The sequence below is a fragment of the Mirounga angustirostris genome, unplaced genomic scaffold (assembly GCF_029215605.1).
Source record: "Mirounga angustirostris isolate CCGP_5_RB_7025 unplaced genomic scaffold, mMirAng1.0.hap1 SCAF_5, whole genome shotgun sequence".
Classification (NCBI taxonomy): Eukaryota; Metazoa; Chordata; class Mammalia; order Carnivora; family Phocidae; genus Mirounga; species Mirounga angustirostris.
This window is the reverse complement of record NW_026991713.1, coordinates 174,562,720-174,580,489: the sequence shown is the minus strand read 5'-3', so window position 1 is coordinate 174,580,489 and position 17,770 is coordinate 174,562,720. Positions and strand designations below refer to the sequence as shown.

The 17,770-nt window shown below is 53.9% G+C and overlaps 1 protein-coding gene across 3 annotated transcripts; it reads right to left on the bottom strand.

Annotated features, from left to right (window-relative positions):
- Positions 1–713: 713 nt before the first annotated feature.
- Positions 714–16,448, bottom strand: TMEM130 (transmembrane protein 130). 3 transcript variants are annotated; one of them, XM_045872172.1, is made up of 8 exons: positions 16,364–16,448; positions 10,371–10,676; positions 8,937–9,096; positions 5,330–5,496; positions 4,445–4,529; positions 2,961–3,163; positions 1,270–1,382; positions 714–902 (listed from the first exon to the last, which is right to left on the bottom strand). In XM_045872172.1, exons 1-8 carry the CDS (start codon positions 16,446–16,448, stop codon positions 714–716), a joined length of 1,308 nt encoding a protein of 435 aa, XP_045728128.1. The 3 variants fall into 3 exon arrangements, with proteins under 3 accessions (XP_045728128.1, XP_045728135.1, XP_045728142.1); XM_045872179.2 differs by having other exon boundaries at positions 714–866; XM_045872186.2 differs by lacking the exon at positions 10,371–10,676 and having other exon boundaries at positions 714–866.
- Between the last annotated feature and the right edge of the window lie 1,322 nt (positions 16,449–17,770).

Here is a 17,770-nt window from a genome sequence, read left to right as displayed (position 1 = left end):
CACCCACAAAGTGTTAGCCCTGCCCCCACCCTCCTCCCAGCAAGCAGGCAGGAAACAGGGTGTCCTTAGAATGGACCCCAGGAGCCACGGGGACTGGTGCACGAAGGGGAGGGCCAGGCCCAGGAGCTGCGGGGGGCCAAGTGGAGAAAGTCCCATGTCCTTTTAGCAACCAACGTAACTGATACAGAGGACGTTGTCGGAGACGCCTGTGGGACACGTGTGATGTGTGTATCTGCGTGTGTGTGTGCGTGCGCTTGTCTCTGTATGTGTGACCTTTTGTGATGTAGCCTTAACCATTGGTGACCTTCCTCCCGATTCTCTGACCTAGGCAGGGTCACCTGAGGGAGGGAAGCTCAGACCCCAGATGGACGGCAGAAGTGCCAATATGGGAAGAATGGGTGCGGGGCAGCCAGGCAGCCCTGGGAGGGAGGAGGGACCCCGCTGAGCTTCGGGGCCCTGCCTGGGGCTCTTCAAAGGCAAGGGGTGGGGTAGCGGGACTGAGAGGGGCTTGCAGCAGGGGCTGGACTGCACAGGTGGACAGATGGGGGGTTGTGGGGCTGAGGGGGGCTTGTGGTGCAGTTGGAAGTACGGATGGATGGCCGGCAGGGTGGGCAGCCCCGCACCCGCACGCCCCTCCTGCTCGGCGGTCGCACCGCGCTGTCTGGAGCGCCTGGCTGGCAGTCAGTTAACGCTGACACGGGATTGGGGGGCGCTCACACGGTGTACGTTTTGACGGATTTGTAGAGGGGCGGCAGCAACCCGCGGTTGTCGCGGACAACTTCCAGGTACTCCGAGGGAGTGTCCAGCAAGACGGGCCCACAGCACATGTGGTGACAGCACCGGGCCCCGGCGGGCGGCTCGGGGTTCTTGTCAGACATGGGGGAAAAGTCAAAATCAGCCACCTATGGTGAACGAAACCCCACGGGTCAATCACCCGCCTGCCAGACCCCCGTTAGGTGGCCTTACGAGCTCAGCTGCCTGGCGGCTCACGGTGCTGCCCCACGCCCTTGGCTTTTCTGCTCCCGGGCCCTTCCTCCTTCGGTTGCCCCCCCCCCCCCCCGCCCAGCACTGGGCACAGCTTCTCGTTAAGGGGTGAGCGCAGCAGGGAGTCAGATGGGAAGAGGCCAGCTCAACGTGGTCCGTCTATGAATGCGTCTCGGGCACATCGCCCCCAGCCCTAGGACCTCGCTCTGACATCCAGGCCCCCGCCAGGCCCCTCTTCTCCAGTCAGGGCCCCGTGATCCAGCCCCCACCCTCCTGAGCACCCACCTCTACCATGTCCTTCTGGTGAGCGGCATTCCGGAGGGTCATGTACATGATGAAGGCCAGCATCATGGTGATCAGCGTGGCACACGGGAAAGCAAAGACAGCCGGCTGGATGCCTGGGAGTGAGACACAGTGAAGTCACGGGTCTGGGGAATTGGTGGTGAAGGCCAGCTCTCAGACCGCGGTGGGGGACAGCTGAGTCAAACCCCACAAGGGCTATCATTTCCTTAGGTACCTGCATCCCAACGAGGCAACCCCAACAGGCCAATCTAGGAGTCTACAAACGCCAAGTAGGGCTGTGTTAGGGTTCTAAAATACGTCCCCATGTTACTTGATGGTCTCTTTCAAGAGGTGCAGCTAAATCCCCCACCCCGAGTGTGGGCTGGATTTAATGACTCGCCCTAATGAATAGCACAGGACAGGAGCCACGACCAGGCCATCAAAGAAATCACAGCTCCCTCCCCACTCTCTCTGGGGTGACTTGTGTTGGAGATGGGAAGCCATGTTGTGAGGACACGCCACAGCCTTGTGACCTGTCGTAGCTGTCTGCGCTCCACCAGCTCCAGGCTCCCTGCGCCCCTGAGCCAGGAAGCTGTGTGGCGGAACAGGGAGAACCCAGGGTCTGCAGTTAGGCAGTCCTGGGTTCGAACCCGGCTCTGACCATGCTCCCTGATGCTGATGCTGACCCACAAGGCTGCTTCAGGGATGCCACGAGGGGAGGGGTGTGAATGTGCCAGGCGCACGGCAGGGGATCAGCAAGTGTGGGTCCCCCACCCCCCTCCCCCACCCTGCCCCTGGTGTAGACACCACTGTGTGCCATGAGGTTCTGCTTCCCGGGAAGAGTCAGCACTGATTACCTGGAATGCTGTGTCCTCTGCAGGATTCAGGGGGTCCCGAGGCACTCAGTGCCCAGGAGAGGCTGGGGGAGGCAGGGCCCCAGACCCTCATGGGGCCCACAAGGCCAGCCAGGGCCCATAGCACAGCATCTGCCCAGTGGCTCAGAAAGGGACTGGGGAGACCAGGGCAGCAGTGCACTTGTGGGTCCAACCCTGGGGACAAGTGCAGGGACCTGCCTGGGCACCTGAAAGACCATCCCTTAGGGTTCTCCTCTATGTAAGGAAGTGCTTTTCTGGGGTCGCAGGAGAGACCCCCCCCTAGAAAAGAAGGGTAGAACTTCACGCCATCATCAGCTAGCCAGCGGCCAGGCCTGACAGTGACTCAGGGAAGGACGTCCCGGGGGCGGTGGCCAGGGGTCCTGGCAGATGACAGGAACCCCACTTCACACTTTCTGAGCGGCGCCCACTCCCTGGGGGCTGGTTTTAGTGGTGACCTCGGTGCCAGGATCAGGGTGATGGCAGAGGAGGGCATTGTGATTGTGGGGGCCCAGCGGGAGAGTGCTCACGACGGGGACAGCGCGGCACTGGTGATACGTGGGAAGGACACCGGGACAGGGACAGTGGCAGTGAGTGAGAGCTCAAGCCATCTTGCTGCTGGGCGGCACGGGATCGATGGCCCAGGTCCAGACGGTGCCGGAGGGGCCGCGGGGAGTGTGCGTGGGGCTGGCGTTGCAGGGCGGTAGAACCGAGGGGTGCTAGGGCCGGCCGGGGGAGGTCTGGGCACACGGTCAACCGTGTTGGCTGGGCCAGCAGGTTTGGTGACGATTCTCGTGTTGGCGGAAGCGTGGGGTCACTTACTGGAGGGCCACACCTGGATCCTATGGTATTGGTGTGTCTTACTGATGACGTTCTCAGCCCGGATGCTGAAGCAGTAGTCCCCGGGATCCCTGAAGGTGTGGGTCAGGTTGTAGGCCGTGCTGGCCACCGACATGGGCTGGCATTCTCCCTCCTCCAGCGGCAGGCACTCGGGCTTGAGACGCCAGCACACGGTCAGAGGGGGGCTGCCGGGAAGTAGGGGTGGGTTTTCAGCCATGGCCCAGCAAGGAGTGTGAGCACAGACCAAGGCTGAGAAGGGCCAGACAGCCGTGAACCTAGCTGTCCTGGCCTCTGCTTCACCCCTTCCAGACCCAGGGAACACAGTGGTAAATAAGAGATGCCCCCCTCCGACCCCAAGGGGGTGCCAGGCTAGTGAGGCAAACAGGGATAGGCACAGAGTGCTGGACGAGGCAGGACGAGTGCTCCAGTGACACACGGGGAGTGCTGTGGAGGCACAGGGGACAGGTGGGTGCATTCTTAATGAGGAAGTCAGGGAAGGCTTTTCGGAGGAGGTGGCATTTGAATAGGATCTGAAAGGATAAGTAGACGTTTGACAGGCTGGGAGGGGCGAGGGCGTTCCGGGTTACCCACCTGCCACAGCACAGGCTCAGAAGCTGGAAAGCACAGGTCCATCTCAGCAACATGGAGCAGGCAACCCCAGGCCCCAGTGAAACACCCACTCCTGCCACCTCAGCCATCGGGTCTGCCAAGCCCACTCTTCCAAGTGCTAAGCACCTGCCCCCAAAGCTTCAGAAACCTCCTCCAGCCCCATGGCTAATCTTCGTCTTTTCTTGGCCGCTTTGCTTGCTCCCCATCGAGCCTTGCTTCCCTGTCGTGGCCCTGTGTTGAGGGGTGGGGCCGGTCCTCCCCACCCAAGTCCCTGCAAGGCTGAGCCTGGACCACCGACCTCTGCGGCCCCTGAAGGGCTGAGCCTGGACCACCGACCTCTGCGGCCCCTGAAGGGCTGAGCCTGGACCACCGACCTCTGCGGCCCCTGAAGGGCTGAGCCTGGACCACAGACCTCTGCGGCCCCTGAAGGGCTGAGCCTGGACCACCGACCTCTGCGGCTCCATTCACCCTGGTGCAGAGAACATGCCCGGCTTCTCGGTCGCTTACTACATACTCAGCCTAATGTTCTTGCCAAGAGTTGGGCCGGTTCCTACCCAAGACGGTTTGCTTTCTGGGGGCTGTGCAGAGGGCTTTTCACCTGACTGGTTCCTCACCTGCCTTTGCCTTGATGCCCACACTGCAGACAGCTCCAAAAGGCCCATGCTCTCTCCCCTGGACCTCGAGTATGGAGCCGTGCCCACAACTCTCCCGTGGTTGCGGGGCAAGGTGGCAGAAGCTTCTACTGGCCCCCAAACTTGGGGCCCCGCGGGGGATGGAACTCTTAGGCTCAGGATCATCCATGGGAGAGTGTTGGCAGGGCAACGAGTCACCGACTATGCACCCTGGGGTTCACTCACCTCCCCAGGAAGTTCAAGGTCACTGTCATCTTTTGGAAGGTCTGAATTAGGGTGGGCCCCAAGACCTGGATGCCTCGAAGGGTCTCTGGAAGGCAGAGAGGGCCCCATTAGACCTGGTGGCTGAGGACAGCGGTCCCAGAGCTCCTAGGGCCCGGGGCTGTGTGACCACCACCCCGTCAGGCTCTCTCCCGAGGTGGGGGTCGCAGGTCCATCCAGGGCATGCCTGGGTCCCGCACCCCCCAACCCGACAGCAGCAGGAGCCGCTCCGAGTGAGGATGCTGGACGAAGCGGAAGCAGGCGGGGCTCTGGTAACCTGGACGGAGGGCTAGCTCCGGAGAACCCCCCTCCCCCACCACCTGTGCAACGTGGGGTAAGTGCCACCCCATCCGCACGCATTGCAGCACAACTCAGAAATCTGCCGCAGCTGCCCAAGCACCCACTCTGGCCAAAGGCAAGGGGAGGCGGGTTTGGGTGCTTCTTCTCTACAGGAGGCCAAGGCTGTCCTAGCCTCAACAGGCCAGTCCTCGACAGGACGCCAATGTGGCCCGAGAACAAAGAGCCACGTGGACCCACCAGCCGACAGCACAGTGTCTGGCCACAGGCTCGGGCTCTGGGAGCAGGCAGGTCTGGGTTCAAATCCAGCTCTGCCACTTGGTGGCCATGGCAGAGGTCACATGGCCCCCAGTGCCCTCTCAGAAGTGGGGATAACGACCCTCTGCTCAGAGGGCTGCCCAGGGGATGACAAGAGAGGATGTGCATCCAAGCTCAGCCCAGTGCCCAAATGGAGCCACTCTGATCTTCATGGGCTCCAACCTGGGAACGAGTTCTGCCCAGGGCTCCCCAAGGGGCCAAACATTCGACCTGCACCAACCCCCGGAGACCCACCCTGCAGCTTCAGCGAGGCAGAGAAGTCGCCTGTCTTCTGCATAATGCCCTTCCCAGCGTTCTGCGTTGCCTGTTCCCACTCGGCCACCACCTTGAGCTTCACGGTGAAGGTTCCAATGATGGAATAGTTGTAATAGACCATAGCATCTTCCGTCACCATCTGGGTGCTGTAAGGTGACAGGAGGGAGATGACAGAAGTGATTCATGTGGCCTCTTAGAGTCAAGGGTGTCCGTGGAGTGACAAGCTTGGCTACCAACGCCTTGTGAGCAAACTGGGCATCATCACAGCAGCCCCCTGAGCTGGCCGGGATGCAAGGTCAGCCACGCTTGGGTGAACTGGCTGCTGGTCATCTTTGTGCTTGTAAGTGACAGGTGGGAGAACTCCTAGCAATAAAGTGCCTGTCACCTGCCAGCAAGTGCTCTGCCCCCTTCCGCCAGGAATCTAAAAGAGGCCCTGCATTAGAGACAAGGACAATCCTGGGAGGGAAAAAATATACACTTTGGAGTTAAGACATACTTGGCTTTGAATCTCAGTTCTAGATTTCCTATCTATATAGCTCTAAGTCTTACTTTTTTCATCTGTAAAACAGAATAATATCTCTATCATAGGTTATTAATATCATGCTTTTTCCTGCAATTACGTGAATTACTTCAAAAGGAAGTCTAATAACAGTAAAGAAAATCTTTGTTGATTTCTCAATGCTCTTTACCTATGAAGTTTAACAAACCTTTGCCTATTAAATATCTTCCAAATATTTTCTAAACCCAGTTTAACATTTGTTTTTTGGTTTGATTTACTTCTTTTTTTTGGTTTACTTCTTTCATACCCAGATTTTAAATTTCATGAGCCAAATCTAGCATTTTTTTCCTTTACAGTTTCTGCCTCTGTTTCTCTATTCTTAGAAATGCTTTCCCCACTGCCAAATTATCCAATTGCAGGGGATCATCTACATTTCAATCTAGTCCTGGTTTGTTATGTTTAATTTTTCAATCTATCTAGAATCGCTTTTGTTAAGGATCAGATTGTTTTTCTTCTAAATAGTTAACCAATTGCCTGAGTGCCATTTATTAAATAATCTATCTTTACTCACTGGCTAGAAATACCACTGTTACCATATACTAGGTGTGTATAAGCTCAGGTTTGTGTCTGCCTTTTCTATTCTGTTCTGTTGTGCAGCCTTTTGTTGCTGCAAATTATTTGTGACTGCTTTTTAAGATTTTACTTTTAAGTAATCTCTACACCCAATATGGAGCTCGAACTCACAACCCTGAGATCAAGAGCTGCATGCTCTACCAACTGAGCCAGGCAGGTGCCCTTATTTGTAGCTTTGAAAATACATTTATGTATGCATTTCTAGTTCTTCTCCTCATCCCTGCTCATTGTCATTGTTTTTCTGATCTTTTTTCCTTCTGACAATATTGAGACATTCTCTCTTCATTTTTTAAGTCTTTTTAAGGTTCTAGGTACAATTTATGGTTTTATTCACATAAATCCTACCATTTGGGGCTAAGTTTATTCTCTCAGTTTTTATGGTTTATAACTATTGTAAAAGATTTTTTTCTATTACCATTATATGGAAAGGCTATGAATCTTTGTTTTGTAACCGGCCATATCACTGAAATCTCTTCTTAGTTCTAAGATTTTTCAGTTGAGTCTCTTGTGTTTCCCAGGTCGTCTATACGTGTGATGATTTTTGTCTTCCTCCTTTACAGTATTTATATTTCTTTTTCTTGTCTTATTTCATGGGCTAGTCAAAAATGTTCTATTTTGGTAAAAATAGTGAATAATGTATTTAATGTGAAAAGAAATGCCCCTAATTAGTATAGAGACTGTCCCCTGGTTTGAGACAGATGTTCCAGATGTTCTTTAGGTTATAAAACCACATGTATGTTTATAATGACATACATTTTTTTTTTTAAGATTTTTTTATTTATTTATTTGAGACAGAGAGAATGAGAGAGAGAGAGCACATGAGAGGGGGGAGGGCCAGAGGGAGAAGCAGACTCCCTGCCAAGCAGGGAGCCCGATGCGGGACTCGATCCAGGGAGTCCAGGATCATGACCTGAGCCGAAGGCAGTCGCTTAACCAACTGAGCCACCCAGGCGCCCGACATACATTTTTATACATGTATATATGCATACATGCATTCATGCATATGTATATATGTGTATATTATGTGCAACTTAAACCCCAAATTTAGATGAACTGTAGAATCTTCATCACAATCCAAAATTATACTTAATGGAATATTTATTGGACTTGCATCAAGCTTACGGGATAACTGGAGGGAAATGGACATCTTTACAATATTAAGGTTCACCAGCCTAGACATGGTGTACAGAACACATTCTACTCAAATCTTTTTTTTTTTTTTAAAGATTTTATTTACTTATTTGAGAGAGAGAGAATGAGAGGGAGCAAGCACATGAGAGGGGGGAGGGTCAGAGGGAGAAGCAGACTCCCCGCCGAGCAGGGAGCCCGATGTGGGACTCGATCCAGGGACTCCAGGATCATGACCTGAGCCGAAGGCAGTCGCTTAACCAACTGAGCCACCCAGGCGCCCTCTACTCAAATCTTTAATACCTCTTAGTTGGGGCACCTGGGTGGCTCAGTCTATTAAGTGTCTGCCTTCAGCTCAGGTCATGATCTCAGGGTCCTGAGATCAAGCCCCACATTGGGCTCTCTGCTCAGCAGAGAGTCTGCTTCTCCCTCTCACTCTCACTCTGGGGTCTCTCTCTCAAATAAATAATAAAATTTAAAAAAAAAATCTTTGATACCTCTTAGTAGCTCTAGTTTTCTTCACACAGGATTTTACCCATTTCCAGGTAAGTGTGTTCCTATGTTTATGTACTATTTTTGCTATAATTAGGAGTTCCCACTTTGTTTTCTAACTTATTACTATACATAAGAAAGCACATTGAGCCTTTAAGTCCCATGGGGGTGAGGAGTGATGCAAGAGAAGGATTACTAAACTTCTGATGAACTTGGAAAGTTGGTCTGTGTTTCTCTGCAAGCCTGAGAAATGTCTTAAGGAATGCCAAAAAATGGACGGTGGAAACATATGGGATAGAGTAGGAAGGACCATCAGCCAGGGACTTGAAGGGACCTAAATGGAGTGAGGGGTCTTTGCAGAACACCACCCTCACAGGAGCTCGGGGTGTCTGTGGGCTGCCTGGGCTCAGTGCCTGACCCCCACTTCCTGACCTGCCTCCTCCAGCCTGGCTTGTTTGGAGAGGAGAAGTCAGGAGAAATGAGGCCAGAACACCTGAGTTCTACCACAGGAGTATACTTGCATGTGCCATCAGCCAGGTAGGTCCTTCCAGAGTCAAATGGAGAAAAATCCTACTTTGACCTTTATTAAAGGCACGTAAGGGGCACCAATGACCTCCTGTACAAGGTTGTAGGCACCTCAAAGGCAGGTCCCATGACTGGCTCACCACTGGTCCCCACGTACCCCACACTGGACACAGAGCAGGAGTGGCAGGAAGGTTTAGAGGGAGAGAGCGTGAGCAGGTGAGGGTGGGAAAGTACAGAGCACTCTGCGTGGGACGATGGGGCCACCAACCACAGGCCAAAGCTTTGGGGCATCAACGGGGAAAGACATACCCATCTCCGAAGTCCCAGTTGTAGAGAAATGAGGCCGTCTTGAAGAAGTTGCTCGGGTCGTGGAGGAGGAAGGAAACTTTAAGGACTGTCTTGGTGAGGTAAGAGCTGGGCCAGGGCAGGGAGGTGTTCTGGGTGACAACGAGGTTCCCCACGAGGAGCTCTGGGAGAGAGACCATAGGCGGGTGAGTCCCCCCGAGGGGGCGGGAAGGAGGAGCCAGGGAGTGACCTCACATGCCAGCTGGCAGGACAGCCTCTCCCCACCCCCGAACTTCTGGCTGTCAGAGCTGAGTGGTGGCAGGAGGGGACCTGCAGGTCCCCCACACCATTGCCCCTGCTGCATGGGACACTGGGACACTGGTGAAGACTCACGGCACATATCACACACACAGCCTCGCTCCTACGCCACTTTCACCAGGATCCCGAACTTTCTGGCACAAAAGATGCCCAGGACCAGGAGGAAATGCATAGGCTTTGAAAGAAATTCTCAGGAGAGATTTCAGATTATTAGATGAGCCTAGAAAAAAATTAGCAGTTCTACTGATCATAGCGCTACACGCAATGTGCTGGGCTGGGTAAGGACCACCGTTCCGTGTCTCCTTCTCTAAAAGAAAAAAAAAAAAAAAAAAAATTAGGAGCTGATTTTTTTTCACCCCAAAAACAAAGTAAGGTGTGCTCAGTAAAGCTCATTTGGAAAAATGCTGAAACATAGGATGAAAAGAAACCGCCTGTCATTCAAACACAGCTATTGTTGACGTTTTGAAGAATTACAAAGCATTTGTGTGTATGTATTTAATAGAAGCGGACATTACATATACATATGTATGCATATTAAACACAGTTGAGCAAATTGGTTATAGAAGTTTGTGTTTTGCTTTTTAAAATTTTATAAGCAGAAGTATTTCCCCGGGACAGTACAAACTCTTTGTGAGGGTCATCGTTACTCATCATACAAATTATATCCACATACTTAACCAGTCCTGTTACGGTTGCAAACGTAGCTTGTCTAATATTTTCTTCTGTTGTTATAAACACCACTGCAATGAACATATTTGTGCATAAAACATTACCCAAATGGAAATTTACTTCCTGAAGACAAATTCTTTAACAGATTGTAAACTCCAAGAGAGCAGGGACTTCCTGCAAGGAGAGAGGAGTGTTAGGGTGGGAGGCTGGAGGGACGAGAATGAACAGACCAGAGACTGAAATAGTGCATAACCATTGAAACATTATCGATCAGCTCCTCTCCAGAGGGTTGTGTTAATTTATACCCCCAGTAGCAACATGTGCTTTACGTGTCCATTCCAGCACAATGCTGACCAGCATCGGGTAGTAGCCATTTTCTGATCCTCTGTTTATACGATTACTAACCAGGCTGGATGGTTTTCTCTGCAGCAAGAGTCTGAAGGCCAATTAGCAAACAGAAAAGGTCCTTACCTGTGATGGGGAGGACAAGGAGGTTCCTCGCCACAGGCTGGCACGTCCAGCAGTCGGCAGCGGTGACCCAGACAGAGACCGGGAAGTCCCCGGGCATGGTCCCCACGGCGCGGATGGTGGAGCTGAAAGCCTCATCAGTCTTCCCCGTGAGCAGCAGTGGGGTATGGATCCAGTGGAAGTGGTAGAGGCGGGTGCTGGTGGGCAGGACCAGGCTGCCATTGTCACTGGCCACCAGGCTGGCTGTGATGGTCACCTCTGCCCCCGTGGTGGCAGGGCCATCAGTGGTGAGGTGGAGTTCATACAGCCCTGGGAGCCCAGAGACAAAAGACTGTATTTCAGGAGAGGTGTGGTAAGGAACCCACTGTCACCCTCTGGGCTGGCTTCTATTATTCTATTTTATAAGTGGAGAAACTGAGGCCCCGGCAGCTCAAGTGACTAGCTGATTGTAAGCTGGGACTCGAACCCAGGCCCAACAGAGTCCAGAGATTTTCTTTTTAGGCCAGCCAAGCGGGGCCTTCCAGAGCACAGGCCTGACCTGGCCAGACTTATTTCTTAGCTATGAAAATGACTGCCAACGTATGTCATAGGAGGGACCACCTCGGCTGCTACCCCGAAAAGAAAAAAAATGTCCTCTATCACCTGTTCCTTTGGACTAGTCTTTCCATGTCAAACACAATTCTGATCTGAAACACAAAGCTGAGTCTGGAGCCTCTTAGAGGCCTAATGCCTAGACAGCGATGGAACAAGCCTCGGGCAAAGGTCCACTCTGATTCAAGCCAAATCTTCTTCTACACTGACCAACACAGCTGTCACTGGCCACGGCCACGGCCACGCATGGCTGTGTAAGTTTCAGTTAAAATGAAACAAAATTTAAAACTAACTTTCTTAGCCACAGTAGCTGCATTTTTTTTTTTAAGATTTTTTTAAGATTTATTTGAGAGCGAGAGCGCTGGAGAGAGCATGGGCGCAGGGGGGCATAGGGGCAAAGGGAGAGGGGGAAGCAGACTCCCCACAGAGCAGGGAGCCCGATGAGGGGCTCGATCCCAGGACCCCGAGATGATGACCTGAGCTGAAGGCAGGTGCTTAACAGACTGAGCTACCCAGGCTCCCTGTGTAGCTGCATTTCAAGCACTCAATAGCAAAGATACAGAATATCTTCATTATCACAGGAGGTCCCACTGGACGGCACTGCTCACTGCTCTTAAATGACCTCTGTGATTCCTGCTGGGGCCAACGCTGGAACTCTAGCTGGTCGACTCCTCAGGGAACTTGAACTGAAATATGGGGGATGCAGCTCTTACAGGGAACCTGGGAATCAGTCTTGGAGGATCCTAACAGAGAACAGGGCCTTGAGCGTATGGGATGGAGGCCGGGTCAGAGACCCTTTAAAATAACACTCCCCTCCCGACTGACTACTGCATGGAAGGTAAGACTAATTGTAACCTGAAAATAGAGAAAATAGAGAATTAAAACTTAAACAATTTTATTAAAATAAAAATAATCAGTAACCAGTGTTACCATATATGGGCATTTCCTACTTAAAAAAAAAAACGTGCTTGTACTTTGGAATTCTATATTCTATTGTTGTTGTTTTCAATTCCATATCACGGGCATTTTCCTAAGTCATTATTCTTCAACTGCTTTACTATGTGCATAATATTTTATCATCTAAACAAAGTAAGATTTTTAAAATAAGGTTTCTTTCCATCATGAAAGTATATTAGAAATGTCCCATTACCCTACTTCCAAAAAACAGCTGCTGTCCTCATGTCTCTTTTTCATGCATAGCATTTTTTAATTTAGACATAATCACACTCTTCACACAATTTTGAATTATTTTATTTTCACATGACAACATGTTAAAAGCATGTCTGTGGTCACACTAATGTGATTTTCACTGTTGGTATGATAATCCCTCAAGCAGGTATATCTTTTTTTAAAGATTTTGTTTTTAAGCAATCTCTATACCCAACGTGGGCTCGAACTCACAACCCCGAGATCAGGAGTTGCATCCTCCACTGACTGAGCCAGCTGGGCACCCCTAATTTTTTTTTCAAGTAAACTCTACCCCCAACGTGGGGCTCAGACTCATGAGATCAAGAGTCGCACGCTCTACCAACTGAGCCAGCCAGGCGCCCCAAGCAGGTATACCTTGATTCCCAGAACCCCTCACTCTTGCCGTGACGATTTTGTTATAATTTGTGTATTTCCTCTTCAGGTGAGATTTCTGAAGGGCTGCAGGTTAGAGAGTGTCCAGCCTGCAACAGCATATTACTTCACCAGAAGAGGTGACACAGAAGGAAGGCTGGAGGGGCCCCAAGCCCCTCTCTGCTCATTTCCCTCATTCCCACCCACCTGCTCCCCTGGTTTCGAGTGTCTCCTAAATGCTGGCAGAACCAAGTAACCTAGACCTACTTTCTGGGCTCCAGATCTGCACTGAGCAAAATAGGAGCTGCTAACCACCTGTAATTACGTTTAAATGAATCAGAGTTAATTACTTAAATTGAACCAACACTAGAAATTCAGTTCAGGTGAGCTAGCCACATTTCAAGTGCTTCATAGCCAGATGTGGTCAGTAGCTACTCTTCAGGGCAGGTATAGAATATTTCCTTCATCATCCAATGTTCTGCTGGATAGTGCTGCTGGTCTAGGGGTCTCCCTTCCCCACACCTACCATTTTCAGCCATCGCTCTCTGTTGGGGCCGGAGGGAGCAGCTGTCCCAGGAATCAATCAATCCCTCGTCCTTTGCCTCCACTCCTCCCATCTGAACGAGTTTGCTTGCTCTCCATCACTACTAGCATTGCTAAAGGCTAGCATTCAGCTGTTACTACTTCATCCTTGGCCCTGGCCCTCGGCCTGCGGTCCTCCCCTCTCTCAGCACCATCCACCCTTCTGCCCCCACCAACAAGGAGCTTCCTCCACAGCTAATGTGTTCACAGACCAGCCTCAGTGTGGAGTCCGAATTCACATCCGCGCTGGGGCTGGCCACTTTAACTCTTGCAGCTTTCTCGACATGTTCTGTCCTTCCTAACCTCAGGGCCTTTGCACATGCTGTCCCCCCCCTGCCTTTCTCTACCTACTCGTCTGTGGATATAACCTCTTCCAGGAAACCTTCCCTGAACTCCTTGCCCCCTCAGTGCTCTCCAAACAGCCTGAGCACACAGTGGTCCCAACTCCACGTCAGCATGAAGCTTTGTCTCCTTTGCTGCACCGCAAGCTCCTTGAGGGCAGGGGTCATTGTCGTCTCCCCATGTGCCCAACAAAGTGCTTGGCACATAGTAGGTGTTCAATACTGCTGCTGCCCAAGGCTCCTGGAGAGAAGGGTGTGGCAGAGGGACCAGCCCACCTAGCACTGCCCACCCAGGTGATACTGACTGAGCCCCTTCCTTGTGCCCCACGCCACAAGTGCTGGGGGGAACCCAGAAGTGTAGGACATGCCTCCTGCCCTCAGGGAGCTCACCGGAGACCTGCGGGACTCAGCAAACCTGGGACAGGAGCAAGTGTGTCCTCAACTGTGTCCCATTCGCCTTGTGTGGCAGTTGCCTGTCCTCGCTGGGGACTCCTGCTCTACCCTCTCCCTTCGTCCATGTCACACACTCCCTGTTCGGAATCCCCTTCCCCAGAGCCATTATTTTGGAGTGTGAAGTCATTTGGACTGGCACTGACAAAGGGACCTGCAGTGTCTTAATCCCAAAGAGAGAATTCCAGATCCTATGGCAGAAATTTCTGCAAGAAAATACAGTGTGTATTTTACATTGAGGGACATGAGTCCCCTGAGGTCCCCATGTAACTACCTGGAGTCACCAAGCAAATCTGTACCCACCCCCCCCTCCCCTGGGCTGAGTTCTATTCTCCCTCCCTTTGGCTGTGAGGCAGCATTTGGCCAGGAAAGAGAGGCCATCCCCTCCCTTCTTCCTCTTGCTCCCTCCCGTCCCCCCAGGCGAGGAGCGTGGGCCAGAGCGAGGCTAGCAGGTGGCAGGGACATTTGGCTGCATGCTAATGGCCATCCAGCATCTGCAGCGAGACTGGAGACAGGCGCATGTCAGCACTACGCAGATCCGTTGCCAGGGGAATGGACTGGCTGGGAGGAGGGGTGGGGTGGCATGGGGGTGGGGGGGAGGGGCTGTGGCTACAGCTAAGCTACATTGCTGCAGACGCTGGTCCAGCTCCTGGGCGCCCCCACACCTGTCCAGACACAGGGAAGCTCCGAGGGCACTTTTCCTCAAGCTTTTTTTTTTTTCCCAAGCAGATGTTTCACAGCCCCTGGGTAATGTTGCTCCTCTCTTCCTTAGGGCTCTCAGAAGTGTCCAGGGCATCCAAGCTAAAATGGACCGGGAAGGCTTTGCCCCGTGTGGCTAAAGGAACCGAGCCCAGATCCTGTTGCCCTACCCATCCAAACCTCTCTTTCCAGGTTTGGGAGCCCAGGGGACATGGCCCTGGAGTACAGAGCAGCAGCTAAGGGAGGGCCTTCGGGGGCTCAACGGGGGCACTGTGTGACCCAGAGCTGAAAGGGTCAAAGCAAAAGGCAAAATGGCAACTGCCACGAAGCCTAGCCCATGCAAGCAACACTCACTCACTAGCAGGCCCCGTGGAGCACATCTTCCCTGACAACACAGCATGTGGGGCCCTGAACATTCTAGAAAATGGCTGAATCGGGTCTTTCACACTGCACCTGTGGATAGCCCCAAACACCTCCCAAGGTACCTCCGGAGTCTGAACAACATAACCTGGAATTAATGAATGGTCCAGTACTTGGACTCTGACCTTCACTTCTAGTGTGGGAAGCATCAGGTGCACGCTGACCCAGACCCCAGGAAGAATGGAAAGGGCTTCCAAGTCTCTGTTTTTTCCCTGTGTGAGAAGGAGAAGGTATGCTCCCCAACCTCATTCCCAGCTTATCTTGATCATATCTTGACTAGGCCAGGCTGGGAACCAGACATGACTTCCAAAAATTAATGTACTTTTTTTTTTCTTTTTTGCAATTTAGGCCACGGTGATCATTTCCAGACACATGTAAACCCAATGGATAAGAGGCCCCCATCTCTACATGACATTTCCAGGAGGGAAGCAGGGAATCCTGACCAAGCATAATTCCCACAAAATTCTCCTAATCCATCCCTAAGATGCAGGTTTTTATTTTACCTTTTGGATTCTTTCACAATTTGGCATTAGATCTCTTTCTCTCGCTACCATTCTTGGGGGGGGGGTAGGGGCGTAATGAAAAATGTTGACTAACACACGCACACCACCAGAGCTGCCCACGTCCCACCTGTCCCCCAACTCTCCAATCCGGGTCCTTTTGTTGTCGCCAAAATGAGGCAGAAAGGTTGGTGCTGGCCTTCCGGCGGTGGGGAACGGAGGGGAAGTAGGGAGCATAGGAGCACGGCCCGGTGGGGCAGGGGGCGGGGAGGCGGCACCTAGCAGCACCCGTCAGCTAGGGGTCCATTTTGGAAAGACGAAATGGCAGACTGGCCTCTTGGGCTCCAAAATCTCAACCTCCCCGAAGCCAACACCAGCAGGGTGGAAGACCTCTCCGGATAAGACAACATTTAAAGGCAAAGACGCTGCTCCGCGGGCAACCTGTCCGCGTTCCCTGGGGGGCTGGGGCGTGATGAGAGATCCCGCACATTCTCCGTCTCCCCGCATCGTCCTGCCCGCCCCACCCCCCAGCGGCTGCGAGGACCCCAGGCATCCGCATGGGTGCCCCAGCCACCGCGCGCAGTTCCCAGGGCAGGGCCGATCTGGGGGTGGCAGCAGGAGCCGAGGAGCGCGGGGAGGCCCCTCGAGTGCCGGGCCGACTTCTGGGGAGAAGGATGCGGGGAGAGAAGAGGGGGATTCGAGGCGCCGGCTGGCCACGCTCCCCTCGGCCGCGCGCTGCGGAGGCTGCCCGGGAGGCGGGAGGTGCGCGCAGGGCGCACGGCTGGACCGCCCCGAGGCCCCGGGCGCGCCGCGGCCGGAGGGGGGCGGCCGGCCGGCCCGCGCAGCGCCTTACCTGCGGCCACCCTAGCCGGGGCCAAGGGCAGGAGGCAGGCGAGCCAGAGGACGCGGCTGAGGCGCGGCCCGAGGGCCGGGGCCATGGCTGCGCCCCGAGCGGCAGGAGCGCCGAGGGGACGCGGCTGACTCGGCGGCTGCGGCCGCTCCTCGGGGCGCGCGGCGCGGGCTATGCGGGGAGGTGCGGGAGCGGCGCTCGCTCGTCCTCGCCTCGCGACGCTGTGTCGCTGCGCGCCGCCGCCGCCGCCCACAGCCTGCCGCGCCGACCCCGGCCCACGTCAGCCGCGCCGCGCCCCCTCCCCTCGCCGCACCCCTCCTTTCCCCTCGAACCCCCGCCTCCCGGAGTCCGCGCTCCTGCGGTCGGCGCCGCCTCCCGCGCCCCCTCCCCTCCCCGCTTCTCCCCTCCCTTTACCCCTCTTCTCCCCATGATCCTCCCCTGCTGTCCCCTCCCCGGGTCTGCGCTCCTCCTGTCTGCGCCGCCTCCCCGCGTCCGCGCCCGCCCGCTCTGACTCAGCGTCCCCAGAGGCGCGCGCCCCGCTGCAAAGCCGCGCGCAGGCCCCTTTGGGTTCTTCTCCTGTTGCCATTTCCCGTCTTGACGCACACGATTTGGAGATGCGGCTCCTCATTCACGTGGAGCGCCCGCTGTGTGCCAGGCGCCGGGCAGAGGGACGGCAAACACCCCACATCCCTCCTGAGGGAGGGGCTCAAGCACCTACGCTGAGACTCACGTCATTCCTCAGTTTACCCTCTCGGGTCCCTGCCTTAAAACTGCTCACGCTCACAGTTGGACCCCTGGTGCCATCACTGTCACTGAGGGCTTTGTGAGACTCAGACAACCGCAATGAGGGGTAACCAGGCCCCTCTTGGCCTAGGCAGGCACTTCCACCCAACGTAATAGAGTGGAGCATGTCTTTCCTTCTAGAAGGTGGCTGTTCCTGTCTGGTCTTCAAGACTGGAAGCTGGCGGCCTGGATCCTTGTCCCATCTCTGCCTTTGCTTAACTCTGTACTTTGGACAAGGGATCCCACCTACAGGGAGGGAAGTTGGATGAACCCCCTCAGGCCTGGTGGGCACGGATGGACCATGACTTGAATCCCATATGGGAGTGAAGACAACTACAGGTATGGCTTCTGTCTCTGGGACAGTGGTGGCCTCCACTGAGGATGGGCTCACTGGCCACCCTGCCATCTCACCCTAATGGAGGGAGAACAGATTTGAGTGAGCCCCCCTAGGAAAGTTGAAAGTGCTAGACAGGTGTCACGGCCCCCTCCTCCCCCCAGTAGCATCAATCACCATCGTGGGGACAATACCAGGCCTAGGAAGCCGGAGACTTTGGATTCTCCCTGAGAGTTATGTGACCTTGGGAAAGTCACTTTCCTTTTCTTTAAAATGGAAATAGTTCCTGCCCT

Excerpts from the sequence above, each read along its gene's own strand:
- TMEM130 (XM_045872172.1), bottom strand. The coding sequence starts at position 16,448 with ATGGCCCCGGCCCTCGGGCCGCGCCTCAGCCGCGTCCTCTGGCTCGCC. Across the intron at positions 10,677-16,363 it reads CCCGGCTAGGGTGGCCGCAG|GGCTGTATGAACTCCACCTC; the intron begins GTAAGGCGCTGC and ends CTGGGCTCCCAG. Across the intron at positions 9,097-10,370 it reads CCTTGTCCTCCCCATCACAG|AGCTCCTCGTGGGGAACCTC; the intron begins GTAAGGACCTTT and ends TCTCTCTCCCAG.